Source organism: Apteryx rowi, unplaced genomic scaffold (genome assembly GCF_003343035.1).
Source record: "Apteryx rowi isolate R43461 unplaced genomic scaffold, aptRow1 scaffold_536, whole genome shotgun sequence".
NCBI lineage: Eukaryota > Metazoa > Chordata > Aves > Apterygiformes > Apterygidae > Apteryx > Apteryx rowi.
This window is the reverse complement of record NW_020450801.1, coordinates 603,616-627,807: the sequence shown is the minus strand read 5'-3', so window position 1 is coordinate 627,807 and position 24,192 is coordinate 603,616. Positions and strand designations below refer to the sequence as shown.

The 24,192-nt window shown below is 38.0% G+C and overlaps 1 protein-coding gene across 1 annotated transcript; it reads left to right on the top strand.

The window, feature by feature from the left end:
- Positions 1 to 414: 414 nt before the first annotated feature.
- TRANK1 (tetratricopeptide repeat and ankyrin repeat containing 1) lies at positions 415 to 24,149 on the top strand (the record flags this gene model as incomplete). The annotated part of the gene is made up of 15 exons (XM_026081049.1): positions 415 to 573; positions 964 to 1,215; positions 2,115 to 2,291; positions 3,845 to 6,736; positions 7,356 to 7,555; positions 8,027 to 8,164; positions 8,747 to 8,890; positions 9,567 to 9,723; positions 10,287 to 10,375; positions 12,056 to 12,159; positions 13,844 to 13,976; positions 14,910 to 15,055; positions 16,510 to 19,589; positions 21,103 to 21,204; positions 22,461 to 24,149. Coding segments are annotated over 15 exons (7,886 nt in total), but the record flags the coding sequence as incomplete, so codon positions are not given.
- Between the last annotated feature and the right edge of the window lie 43 nt (positions 24,150 to 24,192).

The window sequence follows — 24,192 nt, the reverse complement described above, 5'->3', positions numbered from 1 at the left end:
TTTTTGAGGACAAATTTTATGGCCGTATTTCATAAATGCTGGTGAAGATTTAGACAAGCTCAGGGCATCTAATTAAAACTGTATGCTGAAAATGTTACTGTTCTTAGTCATCTACCCTAAAAATCCTGACCAACATTATCACTGCGAGGCAGGGGTGTCCTGTCTGCTTCCAGATCAGCTTGTGAACTATTGCAATTTTTAGCCTAGTGTACTAAGGTAAAGAGCGTATTTGAGTGTGTGAAATATCCTCTGGGATGTAAAGTCCATCCTAGGAATGGCTTTGGCAGTAAGAATTTCAGCTATCTGATTTTAATCTGCCTCCACACATTTCTCGGAGCCCTGAGAAATTATATATTACAATCCTGCCCTGAAAACACAAGGAACTGGTTTATCAATTTCTGTAATGTTTTGCAGGGGGAAATGAAAGCAGAGCCATAGTTGATGCAGAGTCTCTCCCAGATGTTCTTCAGCAGTTCCTCCAGTTCTGCAGGCCTGAAAATGGAGCAGATCATAAAAACTTACTGAAGGAAGACACGGTTCAGGGATTTCTGAAACTGCTGTCTACTTTGAAAGGTACAGTGCGTTCCCATTTCTCTGCTTCACAGAACTTAATCGGTGTGAAAAATATTTGATGCTGACATACAGTTTCTGCTCTCTCTTTCCCTTCCTTCACTTACCTCTTTCTGCAACTGAAATTACTGAAGTAATGTGCTTTTACTTATTTTTACTGTTGTGTTTTGCCTTTAAAAAAAACAGAATATGCACAAAAATTCAATAAAATAAATCAAAGTGTTTAAACTTACTTGGCAGTCAGCATGAGGACAAAAGGGTGTAAGTGGAGAATTCTGCTGTTCTGTGCTTTTAATTTAATTTCTTCAGTTTATTATTCTGAAATTAGTTTACAGAGAGATGAATTTCATTATCTGTTTTGAATGAGTTATTTTTTTCTTGGCTGTCTTGCAGAAATTCCTGAAGGGATGGTTTGTGACATCTCCCATGCCTGTGCTAACAACTTCATAAAACAGTTGTTGGAGAAGCAAATGTGGCATGAAGTTTTGCTGTTGCTAACAGGGAAAGCCACTGGGGAAAAGCCATCAGATGGAGGACTCTTCAAAGGCTGTAGTCTCTCAGATGTTGACATAGGCAGCATTATCCATCAGTGTGACAGACTGGATGAACCAGTGTACCTCATAAGATGCTTGATAGAAAGAGGAGGTGAAAAACTGAGCAATATTAATATGTTATAAAAGACTTGATGTTTTGTTTTGCATTTTTAGAGCAACATAGTTTCAGATGCACCAAAGCATGACTATTGTGGCTCTGTATAAGTGCAGTGGCTTTTTGGGCTTTCAGTCCCTCAGCTGCATCCACAGCGTGCAGCGTGGGGAAGCTAGTAGGGTTGCTTGGGAAGCACGATGTTTTGCAGCTGAAATTGGGCTGGCAGAGTTTGGTTTGGAAAGAAATGGCCAAGGATTATTGCTGCTTCTTTGCTTGTGGTGTCTTTAGTTTTTAATTGCTTTATCTTCAGCCACAATATTGTCTTGATAGATACTGTAAGCCCCAGATTTTGGGTTGTTGTTGTGTCACAAGTAATTGATTACTTGAGTGATTCACGTTTTTCAAAGGCATGACCAAACGTCTTCTCTTTTAGTTAAAGAGTGGACAGCATAATTTTTGTTGTTTTGCATGAGGTTTATTCCTGCATGTTTCCTTCTCATCTTATAACTTGTTGTTGTTAAATAAATCAGAGATCCACAGTAGCCTTATGAGCACCTGAGGTGTGAGGAGGCTTCTTTCTTTTTGGTCAGTGTCTGACTTTCTTGAAGAAAGTAAGTTTTGGCTTTCCTATCTTCCTGTGTCAATGGGAGAACTGGTTGCTCAGTTTTGTGGGAGACCAGAGGAAGCTCTGAAGATTTTCTTAGTCAGAAACTCTAACAGACACTTGTAACAAGCTGAAGGAAAAAAAAAAAACAACCCAAAAAGAAAAAACCCAAAGAATCCGGTCACCTACTTAGCAATCAAAATGTGCATCTTCCTCTTTTTAGCACTTTCCATAGTTTGTCAATCTGGTGTATCAAATTCAACCCCTGATGTTTTCATGTGCTTCACACTAGCTTTGCCAGATGGGATTGGAACTGACTCTGAAACACCACTGCAAATATGCCTGAAAAAGAACTATTTTGAACTGGTGCATTTGCTGCTGAGCAAAGGTGCAGATCCTCGAAATGTCTCCATGGCACGAGGAGATACTCCTTTACATGCTGCAGTTTCCATCTGTTTAGATAAAAGAGGTAAGGCTTCTGCTTGTGTGCCTGGGCCTGAGGGACACAAAGGGCTGTAGCAGATGTGCATGTTTAGTTTTTGCAGCAACTGCTTAAAACATCACCATCTCTTGTGTGTCTGGTCCACTACCCCCTTAGCTGACATTTACTGGTGAGGTAGCAGAGGCAGCAGGCTGGGATGTGGGACCGTATCTTGGCCATAGAAGTTTGCAGCCTAGAGGAGGCATGCAAATCTTCAAGGTGGTGGGTTCCGCTTTCAATTTGCGGTGGCTAAGGGTATGTGGGGAGAGATGGCTGCTCAGGTGACAAGTGCAATTCAGGCAGCTCTGTCATTTCCATCACTTGCTGTTTTGTACACATGTTCTTACACCTTCAGCTTAATCAAGCTAATTGAGAAATGAAGGCTTCTCCTTGAAACCCTATAAAATATGTGTTATTAAGTGGGGATGAAGTAAATATGAAGGGTCAAGGAAGAAGTAAAGGTAAAGGCAGAGCAGTGGCAGCAGACTTCAGGGAAATTCTAGAGTGACTTCTGAAGTCCTTTTCCCTGTTTCTGTTCAGTCAAAACTCAAGCAAAGTTTTTGCTTGGAGGAGGACAGAGTGAAAGGACTTCATGGGTTATGTATAAATGTAAGGCATTCAGATAAACTATCAAATTAAGCCCCAAAGTCAGGTTTGATTTAAAAAAATTAATTAATCTTTCAACTTAAAAATACAACTTAAAGAACTGAATATTAATTTTTAAAGCAGACATGTTTCATTTAAAAGCTTCAGAGAGATTAAAAACATGGAAACTGCTGAAGGTAAATTTCAAATCAAAAGGTTCAGAAATCAAATGACAGTATCTTCTTTTAAGTGTTTTTCACTTTGAAAAATATGAGATGGAATTTTTTTATAATGACTCATGTAACAGTCTTTTACAATTAAGAAAGAAATGTCTCACATAAATTATCCGGACTAAATTCAGAAAGCTGTAGAGTAGCTATTTTTTTTCCCAGGGAGGTATTAGATTAGATTTTATTTTGCAGGAAATTACTCTAGAGACTTCAGATCTGGAAAAATAGGAGGATTCACCATGGGTTATTTTAGTAATCAGAAGTTATCTGCACCAGATTCCTTCTGGGTGATGTATTAAAATGAACCAAATGACCCCAAAGTAGTACCCAAAGCTGCAGTCTGTCCACATCACCAGTCACCTGATTGTCTTTGTTAGTCACAGCTGATTTAGGAGGATTAACAAATCTGCCTGCACCCAGCGGTTAAAAAAGAATGAAATTGAAATGCTGTAATTGAAATTCTTTGAAGAATGAGATGCTACAGGAGCAGTTGTTGCACAAGGGATTTTAAAGCTTTGCTGCCATTGTACTGTTTTTTCTGAATCCTAGAAAAGCTCGGTTTTGAGGCATCTCAAAACAGCCTGTTTTACAAACATGAAATGTAGAATTTTAAATGAAAATCAATGTGCTTTCAAAAGAAATAGCTGCAGGGGGGAAAAAAAGGTATAAAAATTTGTGGTCTTCAAAGCAGCATTTTAAAGCAAGTGATTTTGTTGTTCTTTTCAGACAGCACTGGTTTAAACATCCTGAACTATCTGCTTGATCTCTTTGCTTCAAGACCTTCAGATTTTCCATATCTTAATCCAAATATCCAAGATGAGAATGGAAATACAGTGATGCATATTATTTTTCAGAGAGGATTGTCAAAGCAGGCTAAGAGAATAATGGATTCATTAGCAAAATTTGATATTAACTTTAATATAAAAAACAAATTAGGAAGAGATGTGAGGCATAGAATTAAAAAAAGTGACCCACTGCTACTTGCCTGGAATAACGCTGTATCAGAGAAGAAGAAGTATCGGCACGATATAGTAGGGCAGCCAGTTAAAACACCTAAGCCTGTTCCAGCTTGTAGCACTTTGCAGCCAAAGAACACAGGGCGTTCTTCATCTGGGGCTTCATTAAAGACACCATCTGGCAACTCAGCACGTAATGATGTAAAAACCCTGTGTTCTGTACAGACAAAAAATGATCAGTTGGCAAAGCAGGAAACGGAAGGAATAAATAGCCCCTTAAATCTGCAGGAAAGTCTAATTCAGGCAATCACAGCTTTAATTCAGCAGTTGGAGTTGGGTGACACCCTGAGAAAGGATAATTCTCTGGTAAAAAAGCCTTCTTCCGCCCAGACTAACTTGGAAGGGGGAAAAAGTGAGTCTACACAACCTTGTGGAAGTGTAGCTTGTGCTGAAGGAAAAGGGGATGATCTTGAGAAAAAGAAGGGAGCAGGGGAGGGGCATGCTGAATTTAAGATGGACCTGCCTAATAGAGAGAAGGAAAAAACAGTGGAAGAGTATGAGAAGATTCAGGACCTTGAGACATACTTTCAGGAGTTTGATAACATGACGTGGGAAATAGAATGCACTCCTGAAATGCTGAAGACTTTGCGCAGCAAAGCGGTACCTCATTATCTGAAAACCAAAACTATAATGATAATTCAGCAGCTTGGCAATGGGGAATGGAGTAGGGACCTTCAAAAGCCACTCAAACATTTGAAAGCTGATATCCAGCTGTATGAAGCCAAGTTGGGCAAAGGTGAAAGAATGCTGTGGGAACTTGCGATAGACTTTTCTCCTCGTTGCAGTGAGAGTGCAGAAGAGATCATGGAGACAGAACAGTCAAAAAGTCATCCAGAAAAGTCTGGAAGAGTTTACACTGAAATAATCAGAATTTGGGCCATTGTTCTGGACCACTGCAAGCTAGACCGTGTCTTAGATAATATATGTATTTCCTACAATCGTGGTTTGTCCTGTGTCCTGAGGAAAAAGCTCAAGGGCATAAATGAAGGACGTCAGACCTACAATGTGAAAACACAGAAGCGCATTCCACGTTGTTACATTGAAGACCCAGAGGCAGAAAAAACAAAAGAACATACTATACCTGAGTATTTCCCTCCAGCCAGTGCAGTGGAAATGGAATATAATATAATGAAGTTTCACAGCTTCAGTACTAACATGGCATATAACATTATAAATGATATACATTCTGCTGTTGAATACCCCTTCCGAGTCGGGGAGTTAGAATATGCAGTAATTGACCTCAATCCGAAGCCCATGGAACCAATCATTTTAATTGGGCGAAGTGGGACAGGGAAGACAACTTGCTGCTTGTACAGGCTTTGGAAGAAATTCCATTCATACTGGGAAAAATCCACCTTGGCAAAAGGTCCTCTGCTGGAAAGGCAAACATGGCAGCAAAGGCAGTGCAGTGAAGTTGAAAAAGCTATATTGGAGGAGAAAAAGAATGATGAAAAAGAGGAAAGTGATGATTCTAGTGAGGAGCAGGTCAGTGACGAGCAAGAACAGGACAGTGGGGATGAAAAGGTTCCTGCATGCACTGTTGGTGCAGAAACAAATCCTTCTGAGGGCTGTGAAGAAGAGCAAACGCGAAGCACAGAAGCATCGAACAGCCTGGAACACCTGCACCAGATCTTTGTGACAAAAAATCCTGTTTTATGCCAAGAAGTTCAGAAAAATTTCATTGAACTTAGCAAGTCTTCTAGGGTAACCAGGCACTTCAAGCCTCTGGAGCCAAATATTCACAAGCTACAAGATGTTAAAGATGGAAATTTCCCACTGTTCATCACCTCCAAACAGTTGTTGCTGTTACTGGATGCATCCGTGCCCGACCCATTTTTTCTGAGGAATGAGGACGGAAGCCTTAAAAGAACCATTGTTGGCTGGAGTCCTCAGGAAGACTTGGTTGTACCAAATTGGCAAGATGAGGATGAAGAAGGTAACGCTGAAGGAGAACTTGGTGATGATGAAGGAGCTGCAGATGTATACTCCAGGGAAGGAGATCCTCGGACTTTTGTGACTTATGATGTGTTTGCTAATGAAATATGGCCAAAAATGATAAAAGGTAAAAGCTTGTACAATCCTGCACTCGTTTGGAAAGAAATAAAATCATTTTTGAAAGGCTCTTTTGAGGCACTGAGCTGCTCTGGGGGTAAACTTACTGAGGAACAGTACAAAAAGCTAGGCCGGAAAAGATCACCAGACTTCACAGAAGACAGGAGTGAAATCTATCGCCTCTTCTGTCTTTATCAGCAGATAAGATCACAGAGGGGTTACTTTGATGAAGAAGATTTACTGTATAATTTATCTCAAAGACTGTCAAAGATCAAGGAGCTGCCATGGTCCATTCATGAGTTTTATGGTGATGAGATTCAGGATTTCACTCAGGCTGAGCTAGCGCTGCTAATGAAATGCATCAATGACCCTAATGCCATGTTTCTGACTGGTGACACTGCCCAGAGCATAATGAAAGGAGTTGCTTTTCGTTTTAGTGATCTGAGGTCACTGTTTCATTATGCGAGCAAGAACTCTATGGACAAGAAGCAGCACATTAGAAAACCGAAAAGGATATATCAACTGTACCAGAACTACAGATCTCATTCAGGTAGAGTGCCAAGTTTATCATATGAGCCTCTGCTCTTCAGGTGTCACAAACACTTCGAGTTTCTACTGTCCCGTTCAAAACATCTTTAAAGAGCCTGATTTTTATTTAAGAGCTCAGATGGTCAGCTCTTTCTGACATCTAGACTTTATATTCTGATGCCTCAACTAGAAAGCCAGGAATGAAGGCTTTTAAAACTGTAAATTGTCATTTTTGCAACACTTATGCTTACTGAATGTTTTGTTTGTATTTGACTTAAAGGAAAACTTAAAATATATACATTTTCTTCCCTCACAATCCCAAATTACTAGGCTTTGCTGGATTGGTGATGTACTTCAGCTTTTCTTCTTACTTGTTTCTCATTTGTGACCTTCATTTTGTGACAAGGAAGACATTGCTAAGTCTTTGTAACATGCTTTCTGATCTATACAGGTCCATTAGTCAGATCTGGTTGAAGTAGCAGAAACATATAATGGACCTTACAGCTGCTTTTTTCTTTCAGTGGGTTTTTTTGTTCTGATATTTCTTCATTTCAAATTTTAACAAAATCCTTTAAAAGCATGTTTATGAGAGTATGAGACAGTCAGACTGAAGTTTAAGGTCTATCTTTTGCTTATTACAGGTATTCTCCATCTTGCATCTGGAGTGGTTGATTTGCTTCAGTACTACTTCCCAGAATCCTTTGATCGCCTTCCTAAGGACTGTGGTCTCTTTGATGGACCAAAGCCTATGGTCTTGGAGTCCTGCAGTGTTAGTGACCTGGCAATTTTACTGAGAGGCAACAAAAGGAAAACACAACCAATTGAATTTGGAGCACATCAGGTTTGCTTTTCTTAGGTATATGGCTTTTTGCAAATACTTCTGGGTCTGTTGCTAATTAAATCATCATTTTATATGGACCTCTCTCTGCAACCTCTTTCTTTTTAGCCCCTGCAGCTCACTCATGAAATGTACCCTTTAGACTCAGAAACCTTTCTAATGTGTGTCTGTGTTTCTTTTCAGTGTATTTCTGGCTTGCCTTTTCTGCTCTTTTTTGCATCAGATGCCTTCTATCCTGYTTCTTTCTTGTTCCAAACTTTCTTTCACCAATTCTACAACTTTCTCCTCATAACATGTTCTAGCGGCAGCTTAGCAGACTTCTTCATGGAGTGTATGGAAATATCTTCGGTTTGAATTTTGTCCATTTTTGAGAGAGCTTTTGAAATATCATGACACATTCTTAAGCTTTCTCTATGCAACTGTTACCTTTTTGGCTTCCTAATATGTTCTTTTTATTCATGTATTTTATGGTAGGTGGTATTAGTTGCAAATGAGATGGCCAAGGAGAAGATACCTGAGGAACTCAGTTTAGCGCTTGTACTGACAGTTTATGAAGCAAAGGGCTTGGAATTTGATGACGTCCTCCTCTATAATTTCTTCACAGACTCCGAGGTATTTGTCTTCCCTATTTTCTGCATTTTTTTCTTAATGCCTTGATCTTACATACAGTTTAATAGGCTTTGCAGCTGAGGAAGTGTTCACGGTTTCCTCTGAAGACAGGTGGCTTCATCAGAGAGTAGAAAACAGGGTTCATAGGTGTATGAAGTGAGCCTGTGTTTCCCTTAGAGTGCTGTAATTTCCTTTAGACTGGCTGTTCCAATTTCAGGGAGAGCCTTGGGATTCATATGCGCACACACACATGCATGCACACACATGTGCACACACGCACACCCCTGCTGCATGCCAGCAATACTGTGGTAGCTGATAGCATGTTCCTCCTGGCTGCTCCCTGTTCAGGCCAAAGCAGTTGGTGGATGAGCACTCCACAACCCTTGTATAGTTTTATCTTGAACGATGGTGCTGGGCCCCAAGAAGATGCTTCTTCTTAGGATCATCACTCACACGCTTCACATATATTTAAGCATGTTTGTACATACTTACAGAAATAGTTTTTACATGTACATATGACCTTATGTTTTGTATATATGGGCACTAGTGCTGCATGCAACTAACCTTACACTGCTGACATTTTAGGCTTACAAAGAATGGAAGATCATTTCTTCTTTTGCACCCAGCTCGGATGTGCAAGTAGAAAGCAAACTGCTAATTGAAACACCTTTAGAGGATGTTACTGTTATGCCAAAGAGGCCTCCTTCTTTTAATGTAGAAATGTACAAGGTGAGTTTTTCGTAACACTGGGAATAGGAAGGCAAACTAAACACTTAAATCTGAAAAGATGGGACATTTCTTCAAGTAGCACTTTCATCCTGTAGTTCCACATTGATCACTGTTGCTTTGTCTCTTTGTTACTTGTTCTTATTTGTATAATATAGACTTTATGTGGGAAGGTAATTTTTTTATTTTGTGAACATAATTTTGTGAGAGAGTTAAAACCATATTTAATAGACTTTTAGGTATATTTACAAAACAGTTGTGGTTGAAACAAATAGCAAATCAGTCAGTATTTGTTATTATTTAGGTACATTTCAAACCAATGTCATTCCCTTAAAATTAAGGAAGCTTCTTAGAGTCAAGCAAGTCAGATATTTCAGAATGGTCCTGTAACAAAAAAAGAAGTGATTGGATGTGCAAGTGATTAGAAACAAAATGGACAGTCCTATCTGCAGTAGCTGTGTTTGCTGTAGCAGTAGTTGCATGCACATTAGCTGGACAATTGCATATGGAATTGAAAATCACATCTTTAATATTTAGAATTGCTTACTTAAAGATACTTACTTCTGTGTGTTTCACTCTGTTCACTGTTTTCCTCTTATTGCAAAGTATGTCACTTTGTAGCACTTTGGTTCATCCGGTATTTTATTTATTTTACTTTGTTTATTTTATTCTGCTTCAGATGCTGAATGGAGAACTAAAGCAATTGTATACTGCCATTACAAGAGCCAGGGTCAATCTTTGGATCTTTGATGAAAACAGAGACAAGCGGGCTCCAGCTTTTAAATATTTCATTGAAAGAGAATTTGTTCAGGTTGTCAGAACAGATGAAAATAAAGGTATTGTTATACTAAAGCTTCTCTGAAACAGGACACTAAATGCTTTCTTGCGTTCAGGCTGCATAATAATGATAAAATTCTTTGGTCCCACAAATTATGCACTGATAGTGCCTTTGCAAATTGCCTTTGATTTCAGTGGGTCTTATTTTTTTTGGCTCTAAAGATTAGCTGTATATGTTGATACAGAATCTCATTGATAATACATTGATATAATTTTTTCTGCACGGTAATGAAGGTGGTTCATGGAAAACCATCTCAGCTAAAACAGATTTATCAAAAGAGAGTATCTGGTTTCTGTGAAGACAGTGAATTTACTCAAGAACTTGTCTGAAAAATAAGCACGATTTTTAGAGGCCTTTCGAAAATCAAACCCAGCCTGTTGATTTTCAGTGCAGTTTAAGAAGTGTAAAATGCATTTAACTCCTAGTTACCGTTACTGATACGAGCACAAATCATAGGGAGTTTGGAATACTGTGAGATGTCAGTGCTTAGCTTTTGTACCTGGGTAATGGCTTCTGTTGTTTATCCATTCTAACATAAAATGATTACCTGTGTCCTTCTAGATTTGGATGATAGCATGTTTGTTAAAACCTCAACTCCAGAAGAATGGATTGCACGGGGAGACTACTTTACTAAACATCAGTGCTGGGAGGTAGGACTATATGTTTGTCTGAAATAAGGATTTTTGCCTGTTCTGAAACCTTTTTGCATCTGTAAATTTACTTTTAAACCTTTCAGTTACTCTGTAGCAATGTTTTTTAACCTGTGGTCTGAAGTTCTGTAGGTGTTTACAGGCTACTTGTAAGCAATTTTCAAGAAGTAAGTAGGGAAAGTAAGCCTGTTGTGTGTAGTCTTAAATTCACTACCAAGAAACTTGCAGTCTGGTGTGGGGGAAAATATTTTAATGTTCACAAATCAAAGATGGTTGAAAGAACAATTATGCTTCAACGGTATGAAGTGATTGGTATTTGTAAATCTAAACCATGTGATTGCACATTACTGTAGGCAAATGCAAACATGTAATTGAAGTATATGGATCTGTGTGATGATCCCAGAACCCTTCTGTGGTTTTGCAAAGAGTAAATAGGGATGGATACAAAATACATATTGGGGAACAACATGTAAGAACCAAGGAGTTTCACTGCAATAAGAAAACTGCATACAGGATAGCAAAATGATGGTATCATTCCCTTACTGCTTAAAGAACAATGGAGAAGTTGCTTCCAGCTGTTTTTAAACTCATGATGATTTTAGTCTGCTTTGCAGTTGAAAGTTATTTATTGATTGATTGATAGTTAATACAATCCAGATTTGGTATAACAGTTAATAGTGTGGAATTGTTCTTAATATTTCTCAAGTCAGCAAATAAAATTTTGGGGATTTTTTTTTTTGATGATGGCAGAATGAAAGCTTCTTTTTTGATGATAGCAACATATAGCTTTTTATGGAATATAGACATTTATAATAAAGCAAAAATTAAAATAATCAGCTGCCACTATACAATCAGTCTTTCTCTCCCTTTGGGGGTTAAAAAAAAAAAAAGAAAAAAAGAAAAAAAGGCAATTTCCTAAATGGACAGAAAAGGGTTTGGATAAAAAACACACAGTTGTATCATCTTGAAAGCTGAAATTTATTAGCTGTGTTATCTGCTGTTCTGTTTTCTTTATAACCCTGATCTTTGCTAATCATTGCTATATTAAGAAGAAATTATCCGGGGAATTTTGTAGTTTTAAGAGTGGCTTGTGATGTTGAATTTTCAAACAGAAGACACTACTAAATTAATGGTTAGAATAAACAAATATGATACTGCAAAATGAGTGAGGTGGTAATTAAGCAAACCTTGCTAAGACTATGGTAGCTCCTGGTGCTTCTCTCTAGCCTATCAGAGAAGTGTCCTTGTATGATAAAAACATGAATGTATCTTCTGTGCTCTTCAGTTTGACTTTGCACTCGTTGGCTTTCCTAACTGTTATTAATAGAATTTGTGGCAGGTGCCTGTTGACTTACCAATTAATGGTTTAGGCTGTCATTCAAAATGTGTGTGTGTTATTTGTTCCACCAGTCTACCAGGAATTCTGCTTTCACTACTTCCATGTTAATTTTATAAGAGTTTTTAATTAAGGTGCTAATTGTAATACAGTTAAATGTGGACTGACTTTAAAGCTTTCCTTTGTCTTAAAAATACACTCCAATGTTTTACCTTTCCTTATTCCAGGCATCCCTGCCAGTCTTTCTGTTTTCCATTAGTGACTGTAAAATTAAGCGTCGCATTTATGTGATAAGCCATGAGTTGGATGCACATGTGTGACTGCTCTGTATTATCTCACCCCAGGTAGCAGCCAAATGTTACCAAAAGGGAGGAGCAGCAGAGAAGGAAAAGCTGGCCCTGGCACACGATGCTGTTCTTAAAGTGCACTCCAAGAAATGCAGCCCCAAGTAAGCGTAAAAACAAATGAGCGGGCAGTCGTTCTGGGAAGCCAGATGTCGTGGCTGATGGGTGTGGAGATGCCCACCATAATAGTGGGACCAAATTGGAGACATTGGATAAACATGCAGGAGAGGTGTCTGTGACGGGAGCTGAGGGGTAGTCAGCTCTTAGCAAACACAGAAGCCCCTGTGAGGGGATGACACTGTACATGGGTGATGAAAGAGGATAAAAAATTGAAAAGTCAAGCACAGCAAGAACAGAATTGGGGTTCCTGCTCCCTGAGGGGAACAGTGAAAGTGGCAGTGATGCTGCAGTATGCTGTAGGCTGTCAAAGCGAAATTTGGCCACTGAAAGAGCTCTGTGGTTATGTGAGAGAAAATAACAGGATTTGCATCACCTCAAGAGGCTTAGATGTAGATAGGAGAGCCTATGTCATGAGTGGTGGCCAACTCCAGTTAAACCCACTGAATATTCACTTCTCCAAGAAGAAGAACGTGTTTCACATTTGGGAAGAAGAGTTGCTAACTGAAAGTGAGTTTTGAGGTATAAACAGTGTTTGAGTCAGTCTAAATTAAACAAGCAGAGTGAGATCTGAACCTAAAGCCATTTTTAAAGGGACTAATTTTGAGATGAATCACTTAGCTCATGCTGTCAGCTGGGCTGAAGAGCTCAAGGGTGTGGCTGGGGAGAAAGTTCGCAGTGTCCTGAAGTCCAAGGTAGAAAAACTGTTTGAGGCTTGTGTCCCAACCAAGAAAGGAAAAAACTTGTAGGGGAGAACTCTAAACCTAACTGAATTAATTGCTGTTTATGCTAGGGAAGCTGAGAACTGGCAGCATGATAGCAGAGTGGGTAAGGAATGACGAGAGTAGAGGAAGATAGCTTTGAAGGAAGGAGGAGGAAGGTCTGAAGAAACATTACTACTAGTGTTTCTCAAGGATTTACTTTATTTTTAAGACCATTTTTATATTAGTGATCCTAGCTAGGAACATGAGCATGCTGATATAATTCACTGATCACGTAAAATTTGTTGATGAGACTGAAGGTGTGGTGCTTGTCAACTAGATAAAATTTGAGAAGAAGGAATTGGGTATATAAGTATATGGTAAGTTAACAGAATTTACGTAATAATGAATCTGTGAAAGTAGCATTTTTTCGTAGAAATACAAATGCTGTTCTACAAAGCATAATTAGGATTCCTGTATGCTCTATGTATAATATGTAATATTCTGTACTGTTCTGATCCTCCATGTTCAAGAAGAGTGAATTCAGAGAAGCTCAGGGGAGAAAACAGGCATCCTGCAATGACAGCAGAAAGGCTGGACTTGTTTAGTGCTACAGAGCAAAGGCTGAGAATGAATTGGATCACTGTTTTTAATGGCATTAGGGGGTAAACAGCAGAAAGGAAGAAGGAGCAATTTAAGCTAAAGAAGAAAACTGGAACAAAACCACATTGGCCTTTAGTATACTTAGTTTGAAAATTAAAAGAAGCTTTTTACTACCCAGAGCGGTGAGATTCTGGAGCAGACTTCTGATCAGAGCAGTATGGGCCCAAAATCTAACTGGAGTAATGCCTCGTTGCTTTACGAACAGCAGGCATGATGTCAGTGTTGGTTGGATTCAGTGAGTGATCATGTGATCCTAAATGTGATTTAATCTGTGTGTAAGCAGTAATTTCCTCTTACCTTTTGGTAGGGAGAAACAGATGGAATATATGGCACTGGCAAAAACTTACTTGGAATGTGGAGAACCAAACCTATCGCTGAAATGCCTGTTTCAGTCAAAGCAGTTCCGGCTTTGCGCAGAACTATGTAAAAAGTTAGGAAAGGTATTAAAATCTCTATTTCTTTCCTTTTCCGAGAGCTTCCACCCCTCCCACCCTCAACCCCCACCCTGTTTGGTGCTTGTATTGTTTTAGAGAATTTGCAAACGTGAACTCATTGCAAACACATTAAGTATTTTTCTGTGACATGGTAGTAGCTAAACATAAAATACAGCTCTTTAAGCTGGGCTGTTGTTCAAGAGGACACATTTGTCACAGAACAGCTGTAAGGGCAATGAAGAGGAGAATGATGCAACTGTGCACTGTAGATTTATTTCTTCAGCTTTTCTCAAATCTGATCATCAGTCATTTCTGTGTTGCTGTTGAAAGTTATTTATTTATTGATTTCATAAAATGTAAGCTATTATTTCATTAATATAATAATCTGATGATACTGAAACTTCACTGATTAATGCAGTCAGCTAAAGGGAGCTCTAGAACTTGAAAGGGTTAAGTAATATCCTAACAGTAAGGTAGCAGTGCACTGATGACTACGGTATTATGATTTAATTCTGAGCATTGGCAGACAATTTTCTAAGTGTATCACAATATTTAGCATTTCTTATTTGCAGTGTTTCCACTAACAGATTGTAATATAATTGTTCCCATAATAATTGAAATTCAAAATACAAGGTTAGCGTTCCCATTCTGCATGCAGAACTGGTTTAATTCTTCTGCTTCTGATGTCAGTGAGATTTTTGCATTGTGTTTTCTTTTCCCCCAGTTTTTCCAACATAAATATTTTGAAGGTTTTTTAAAATCAGTTTAGTTTTAATGATGGTTACTTTAATACATTTTTGGTTATATTACTTTAATTACATTTTTTGAAGTGTGTTCCTTTATGAGACACCTACATGATGAAATTACTGAATTTATTCTGTTCCTGCAGTTTTGACTGTTTAAAAGATTTCAGTTTTATTATTGGCTTCTGTGTTGCAGATGAAAGATGCTGCAGTTTACTATCAGAAAAGTCAGTGCTACAAAGAAGCATCCAGATGTTACGAACAAATTGAGGAATTTGATCTAGCAATTAAGATGTATTGTCAGGAGGAACTCTATGAGGAAGCAGCTAAGGCAGTTGAAAGGTATGTCTTCCAAGAGAATGCTAGAAAAGAAAATACCTTTCTCTTCAATCTCCAGCTTCAACACAATACAGCAGACTCTCCACAAAATTTTCAAAAGAGTTTTTTCTAGTGACTTTCTTTTATATGAAGTTAGTCATTTACTTCATCAGAAATCTCACTTTAGTCATGTTAACGGGTCTCATGCTGCCTCTCTGACAGATTCTTTGTCCCAAACTCTGCTGTTGAGCTTTTTCATACCATCTCCCTCAAAACGCCTAGGTGCAGTGAAAATCTGTCTTACACTGTGCTAAACTGATTTTTTATTACTGTCTTTTGACAGGAATTTCATCTTGTGCCATCCTTGTGATCTCTTCAGCATGTTTTTGTGCAAACAGTTCATTTATTGGCCACTGCTTTTATTACACCTAGTTTGGCAGATGCATTAGCAAGGACTTTTTAAGACTATATACACCAATTAGACTTCCAGCAAGGCCTACAGTTACACACCTACATTGAAATCTAATGAAATCCTCTGTGATGCACCTTCAGTAATTCTTATGCTATGGGAATTGCTTCTTAAAGGAATAAAAGTTACTTAATATGTAGAGATAGTTTGATCAAATAGTGCAAGTATTAAAGTCACTTTACCATCTAATGTTTTGCTTTAAATCAGCCTCCCCAAATCATTTACGCAAATTTACCAGCAAAGGCACAAAATCTGTACTCCCACATTTGTCATGAAAAAGATAATGAAAGGCTAATGATAATTTACTTACCATCAGAAAAAAAATTACTAATTCTCAGCATGGGAGAATACTTTTGCAAGACTGAAGTTTGGCTTAATAATTTGACATCAGGCAATAACAATTAATGACTGAGTGTTTTAAAGTGGATGTTTTGAAAGCTGCAACCATATACTCTGCTCAGGCACTTAGCAGCAAAGTGTATGTAGATGCATATGACAGGACTGAAACAATTCTCTAAACTGACCAATTTGTGATATAAACTCTTACACAATATTATCAAGATTGGCCTGTGGAAAATAGATTGATACTCTGATTTATTTTATTCTGGTGACTGTTCATGTAAAGAACCACTCTATATTGAGGCTCAATTTAAGATTATCACTGGTAAACTGTGATTAATTTAATTTGAAATACAGTGATTTGACAGCATGGAGCAAGATTTACTAATGCTGTAAACCTTGTGATCTTGTTTATATTGGAAGTTTTAGTGGTCTTGCTTCAGACAACGTTACATTGCAATTGAGTTTTTCTGTAGAACTGTTACAATGATATGATTGTTTTTCATATGACAGACATAACTTGAAATAGTTGGCCTTTTAAGGAAGGGCTTCCTGGAGCAACTATGAGTTTAATGTTTTTTTGGGCTTTTTGTTTAAAAAAAGTAGTGGTTTTGTGTCTAGGTTAGTCACCTGTGTTAATAAATTGATGTGGATGTATCATTTATTTCAGATATGAAGAGATATTAAGTACAAAAGGACAAATGGTTTCCAAACTCTCATGCACAGCAAATCAGTTTTATTTGGAAGCAGCTGCAAAGTACCTGAATGCAAACAAAACTGAGGAAATGATGCGAGTCCTCTCAAAACTTGACATAGAGGACCGGCTTGAGTTTTTGAAGTCTTGCAGATGCTTGCACCAAGCAGCAGGCTTATTGAAAAAAGAAGGTCGAGAGGAGGAGGCTGCTAAATTAATGAAGCAACACGGGTTTGCTCTGGAAGCAGCGAACCTCACATCTATAAAGGAGTTTCGTGCATCATGTTTGCTTGCTGCAGCTCGTGCTGGTGTGACTCCCTGTTCAGAATCAGAACTGGCGGATAGAGAGGTCATCCTAAGAGAAGCCCTTGAACTTTGTGAACAAACCAAGCAAAAATGTGGTATTGCAGAGGCTATGTTTTTGCAAGGAGCTCTGAAGGGAGACTTTGCAAAGCTGAGAGGCGCATACTGTCAGTTCCTGTCTTTGGATCACTGTGCTGGTGCAGTGGAAGCCCTCTTTGTGTTATCTCGTTGCAGCGCACTGAGCCAGGACATCCTGTTTTTGGCAACAGGTGGTTTAATGGCTCTTCTAAGACTGGTTAGGGGGTTGAAGAAAGCAGCCACCAATGCAGAGAAAGATATAGTGAAGTCATGCTTTGCCTATTTTGGGATTGTGCCAACAGCTGACAGTTGTTGCCAGGTGTCTCAAAATGAAGCCAAACCCATTCTCAAGTTTTTGTCAGGCAACCCAGGTCTAAGAGAGAGGAAGACAAAAGATGACTTCTCAGTAAGAACAGAGGAGATAAAATCTGCTTTGAAGCAGCACTTGTTAAGCAGGTTGTATTCTATCACCCATGAGTTACTGACCAAGCGTTACCCTGATATTTGTTTGAAGTTCATTGCTGGGTTGAACTGTGAAGATAAAACCTGTGAGGATTTCCATAGACCTTTGTTGCGCCATGAAGCAAGGACCATATTGCAGTGTAAAATGCATCTGGTGGCAATAAATGGACTGGTGTTGGAAGCCACAAGGATTTTCCCTAAAGAGCTACTGAATCAATGCAAAGGCTTTGATGACGTTTTGACTGCTGACAAATACGCATCATGTAAAGCCCTTCTAGAAATGTTTTTTCCTAAACATTTTCATTTGAGAATACTGTCTGAGAACCCAAAGGCATGCAAAGAAATACTGGAATTTAGTAAAATTCTTTCCAAACCCTGTAGAGCAGTTTTAAAGGAATACATCACATTTAAGTTTAAAAATGAAGATGCTAGAGCCAGAAGAGAATCAACTGACTTGTGGCTAAGTGCTATGGAAGTTTTCATCTTATCTTCAGGATATCCTGAAGAATTTGAGAAACTTCTTTTGAAGGAAGAGGAAGATTACAACAAAGAGCTAAACCTTGCATTGTCAAAGGTGAAAAACTCCTCAAAGAATGAAGGCCGAAGAAGAAAGATCAAAGTAATAGATGGCAGACATGGTATGTTGCTACCTGACAAAAATGCTAACAACGCAGGAAGAATGCACTTGTGCTTCATTCGACTTCTTGAAAATTCACTTGAGCAATTCTATGTTCATAAGAACCCAGAAGACTGTAAATGGTTGTTTTTCCGTTTTATGAATGTCCTGGTCAAGAAATGCACTAGATACCTGATTCCAAGCATACAGAACACAGTGATGCTGTTGGAATTCCAGTATATTCTCTCTTGTGCTGTTCTGATGCGTCTCTTCAAGAACATTACTCTGTGCCTTCCAAAGAGTTACATTGCTCTCATTCATTATTGGGAGTTTTTGTTCAGGAGCAGAGACCATAATAAAGAACTTGGAGACACGTTTTCCATTATACAGGAGTACAGACCAAAGGACATACATGCAGCTGCACAGAATTTCAGATTTCACCTCTGTTATCTTGCAGAGGTTTTGTGTGGAGTTTATGGGAACTTCAATGTCCTTCTGGATGCTTTTGAGGATCCTGACTGCATAACTTCAGGGGAGGCTGAGCGGACTGTAGTGTTGTGCTTAGTGATGTTACTGAATGCTGATCAGGTGCATAATTCTAAATGTAAATCTCTCTTATGCCAACACTTTCCTGAAATAAAGCTGATACTGAGATCAATGAGAAAAGATTCTCCCTCCAAAGTGCCTGAAAGATTGCTAAAGATTGTGGAGCAAGTGAGTGATGCTACACACGTACGAGACATTGCTGAAGGCCTGCAAGAGCTTCTGACAGAGCGAGACGCAGAGTACTTAGTTGACTGCCGATGGAAGTGGGACTCTGGGTATACTCAGGGGCATCCACCCATACGAGGCATCCTCTATGAAACCATAAACCTTGACAGGTTTGTGACTCCTTTGGATAAGACAGAATATGCTGATGAGATAGAAAGGGAACTTGAAAGGGATCAATGTCTAGAGGACAGAAAGGATCCCCTGGAAGTCATTGCACTCAGCAAGCAACAGAAGCAAGCGCAGAAAGCATCTGCACAACGGCAGCTGCATTATGTCTTCCAATTCATCTGTCTATGCATGAAGTGGAAAAGGAAGGCCTGCTCCAAAACTGAGCCTGTTGCAATGGAAGGAGAAAAATTTTTATCAGAGATCTTCAAAAAAGCAGATATTGACCAAACTCAGTGTGACCTCTGTGGAGTCAGATTTATCCAGAGCCCTGAGAACTATTTCAGCCGGACAGAAAATATGGAGGTAGACACTTTTGAAGCTGTGACACCACCAGAGATAAGTGAGGAAGCAAAGTTGCATGTGGAAGAAAATGCAATTTCTCTGGCCAGTGAGGCTTACACAGAGCACAGGAGCACAGATAAACACAGAAATAATACTGCTGCCTACAAATACTATGCTGACTTTTTCAGAAAAAAGGTAGATACTATAATATATGATGGACTGGAAGTAGTGAAGGCTATTAAAGAAAAGACTTACACCCAAGATCATCTGGCATATAAGGAAGGTTCCAATTTACGCCAAAGAAAAATCAAAGAGAATATTAAGAAGATTTCAGATACAGTAGAGGAAATCTATGAGAGAAAAGCCTGGGCTGAAGGTAAGATGTTTCAGTTTTCTTTTAAACAATTGTAATATGCCATTTGTGGCCAAACTTCCAGGCCTGACAAAGCTGCATTCCAAAATATTCATGTAGGTAAGAGACAGACCATATACTTCAGGTAGCTGAGGGAGAGAGGAACTGAGGTAGCATGTAAGAAAATCTTAAATATTCTCACATTTTCCAAAACAATAATAAATATATCAGAGTACAGATAAAGCAAATAGTGCTGCATTTTAACTACATGATCAGATGTGCTGTGTTTTCTGAATTTACACAATCTTAAAACACCTTGTAAGGTAGCACTGGACCTGATAATCTTTACTAATTTTCCTGCTGTTTCTTTCTTGTTTAATTCTGCCAACCATGGTAATTTGGGTATGCAGGGGTAGAGTAGTGCCTGAAGTACCTTTAGCCTTTGGGTAGGAATATCTCTGACTAATCTGCCCTTGAACTTCTAATTTTGCTAGGACTGAACAAAAGTGGATATTTGACTACAAATCTGTATTGCAAAACTAGTATACTAATGTCCGGTATGTTATAGTACTTAGGAGATGCATATTTTGATACTTGCTTTCTTTCCCCATATTCTTAAAGCTGATTTGCTGATTTTTTGCAAGAAAAATGGAATCAATGAATGAGTGACCTAGGAGCAAAATTGTTTGGGGGGGGTTGCTCTGGGAAAGTGACATCTGAAATCAAAACATTGTTACTGGCTTTAGTCGTAGAAATTCACCAGCCCTGTCAAGTTGTCAGTTTGCTTGTGATGGCTGGCAGTAATGAAAAACTGTAAGGTTTGACTTGCTCATCAGTTCTGATCAGTGAAATATGTTAAGCTTGTAACTAAATGTTAGGCTGTGCTCTTCACCTTGATGTGTTAACTTTATCTTTACTCCATATGGAGAACTTTTACATATGGATGAAGTTTGTAATGTTTGCTGCTTATGTAGTTGGCTTTCTGCTCAGTGAACTGTGATAGTGATGGATATAATTAATATTTATATTAATTAGCTAATACTTGATTTTGTTAGGATAATCGCTTGATGAATGTTACCTTGTTCCTCCACTTGGTGGAAATCTATTTACAGAAGTCATTTGCCTATGGGATTACTTTTCCTGATGCAATTAAACAAGGGCCTCAACATCTTGAGTCCATGTTGTACTTTAACTTGTAGAATTTCAGAGGGATGCTGAAAGCCAGGAATTCTTTCTTTAATGCCCCCAAACAGATGAACCATAATGTTGCCAGGAGGTTCAGGTATACCTTAGAACGGTCAGCACAAGAATGGAGACGTGAACTTCTCTCATTGTGCTAGTAATGTTGACTGGCATGGAGAATAATACAAGTAGTATCTCCGTCCCCAGTAGCGAATTTGTACATGTAATTGCCTGTGACTGCGACTTCTTGCTTTGCAGGATCATTATACAGCACAATTCTATGGCATCTTTTTTTTTTTGCCCCATCCATCTCTCAGCTAGTGTTCTTATAAATGTTAATTGCACTCTCTTTTAGCTGAAGAAATAATGACCCAACATGCCAACAAATTGTCTGCCACCATTGATGAGGCTCATAAGTGGCTGAAGAAAATGGACTCATATAGGATAAAGGAAGAAGGTATGTTTTCAAATTACACAAGTTTCTGTGTTCCCCATCACTGTTCAGTAATGGTCTCTAAACAACATTTCAATCTCAAAGTCATCAGTTTTGTGGATATTCACTTACCCTTAGGCAGCAAGAGACAGGTACCTCCATGGAGTACTCTGGAAAATGTGAATTATCCAGTCTTCTTTCTTGGGTCTTTGAAACAGAGCATGAGCCTCAGAGCTGTCCACAGGGTGGCTGAAGTGGAGCAAGCCTCCTCCCCTGGCACTGGGTGAATCCTAGCCTGCATATAGAGTATACGAGTGCACGCACATGCACACGCACACACACATGTAGCTATGGTTCAATTGCAGCCTTCAGGATAGAAACTTGGGGGGGAAAAAAAGGAAGAGAAGCCGTATTCATCTGCACCAATAAGTTAGTGTTATTTGTTTCTTAGCTGTGCTGCAGCAGTACATTTATGGGCAGTTAACAGCATGGTCCCAAGTTCTTGGAAACCAGCTTCCTAACAAAACTAGTTCTTGCCTTGTTTTTGAGATTACTGGGAAGAAATACTATCTGCAACTGAATTTCTTTTGTTTTTACTTTCATTTCACTTTGCTTTACACCAAAAGTAACAGACACCGGTGCAGTCTATTGCATCACAGACCTCTGAGCACAAGTTTAATCGCTGTGGCTACCTGTATGTTTAGGATTAAGCACATATTTAAGTGGTAGGACTGCAACAATTGCATAAAAAGGAAGCAATGAAGCAATGAGGCTTACAAATCACACTGTGTAAAGCATTAAAGCAGCTCTGTTTTAGAGAATTTGATCATGATAAAGCTTTGTGTTACACCTTCCTATTCCAAAAAAAACATAGTTAATAAGCCTACATGGGAGTGCTCTCGTAGTCTTACAAGCAACATTATAGTCCATCTTGCAGTCTTTTGAAGTCAATAAGCAAATGTATTGTCTGCTGAAATTGCACCTTGATAGAAAAGATCATTCTTACTTGAAAAAGTCAAATGTTATAACAGTAGAAACAGATTTTCCATGTAAAAATAAAATTCTAGTGCAGCAGGCGGCCTAGCAGTCTCTCTGTCCTAGCCGAGCTCTTAACCACAAGCATAAGTCATATGAAAACCAATGCTGCTTAAATATGATTATACACATACAAAGATATTTGGCTGACACATAAAATAGCTATGGCATAGTTTTGTCATACCATTAAAAGAAGAAGGTGTCAGGTTTTTACACTTTGCATTAATTTCTTGCTTTTAATATAGGCTTTGCCCATGATAGAGACTTGGAAAATGAAGTAGAAGATGAAAGCATGGCTTTTGAAGAACTTGTGTATAAAAAATCCTCAAGAAGAAAAGGAAGATGTAGGAAATGGTAATTAGAAAAAAAATGCGGGTGGCTATTCTATCCTCTAACAATATAATTTTACAATAGAAATTAAAAGCATTAAAAAGAAAAATAAAAGAATGTGGTCAGAAATGGGAAGAGTCTGAAGAAAAATAGCAACTTATGCAATTGTTTTTTATTACTTCTATTCAGTCAGAATAATTACCTGTCATGACATAATTGTTAAAACCTATGACAGGATAAAACAAATGTGGTAACTTGAAAGGAACAAAAAGCCAAAGAGTAGATTTTTACTTAATCAAGTAGGAAAAAGTAATCATGTTTCTGCCTTTATCAGAGGTATTTTTCTGCCTAGTGTTCTTTTTTTCCCCCTGTTAATTTACATCGTCATTCTTCTGAGCTGGATTACTCAGAAAAATAAGAAGATAAATTTCTCTAATTTTAAGAGGTTTTAATTGATGGTTTTAGATAACCATTGTAAACCCACTGTCTTCTGAGTCTTGTTATGTCTGGAAGTTTTTGAGTCTTCAGATAGGGTACTTAGATTATCTCTTATTTTAATTTTATAGACAAGAATGGTCATTTCTGAACACATTCATGTTTTCAACAGTGTACATACTTCAAATTGGATAGTTATGAAAATTATCTATTTGATCAAGTTTTGATATGAACTGTTACCTGTACATACTGAAATATAGATAATGTTTCTTTAAAAAGTATTATACATTTCAAGTGTTTTATATCTTTTAATTGATTAAAAAAATTTGTAATGTATGATAATATTTTATAAAACCTGTAAGATTCTTAAAATCATTTGGCCTTGTCTCATTTTATGAATGCTTTGTGAAAGCCCTATGTGACTGACTACATGAGTGAGGATTACAGGTTGGGTCCAAATTACAGTATCAGTTCTTACCGACACTGTTTTACTTTTAGGATTTCAGTATCTCCAACATATACTTGTCCCCTTTATAAAACATTTAAAATTAGTCGTTTTGTTTATTAAACATGCTTAGTTAGGGTATTGTTTAGTTGTTGAAATATTTTGCCTTGAAAAGGGAGTGACTTTGTCTAAATAAAACAGTATGTTTTAACAATTACACTTTCGCAGAAAACTTAACTTGTTATTATGCTGTCTTGGAAGTGGGACACTTCGCATGGGTAAAAATGAAATGCTGCTGTAGAATGGAGCAATATAGGCAGCAGTAATAGTTATCTATTGCATTGTAATTGCTCGTCTGCCAGAAGAAGACACTCTACTATCTAATTGCTTCTTTTTAAACCCTTGTTACTTAAGCGAGGATGTAGAAGTAGTTTGAAAACATACATTGATGAAATAGAATGTCAGACAATTGCACAATACAGGAATTAAGAAATAAGAAAGTTAGATCATTCATGTAACTTCTTTGGCTCTTTACATATGTTTCAGTTGAAATTTCTATTGGCTTGGTGTTTTAAAAAATGCTTAACTTTAACTTGCTTTCATGTTAAAAGTTGGTCTTGTAATGATGTATATTTTGCATTTAATACTACAGAAGCGTTTCCTGTTTAGTTTCTTGACTTGAATATTTAAATTTGTGGCATTAAATGTTATCTGAACATCTTAATGACAATTACCATTTAAAAATCCTTGCTATCCACATTTTAAAG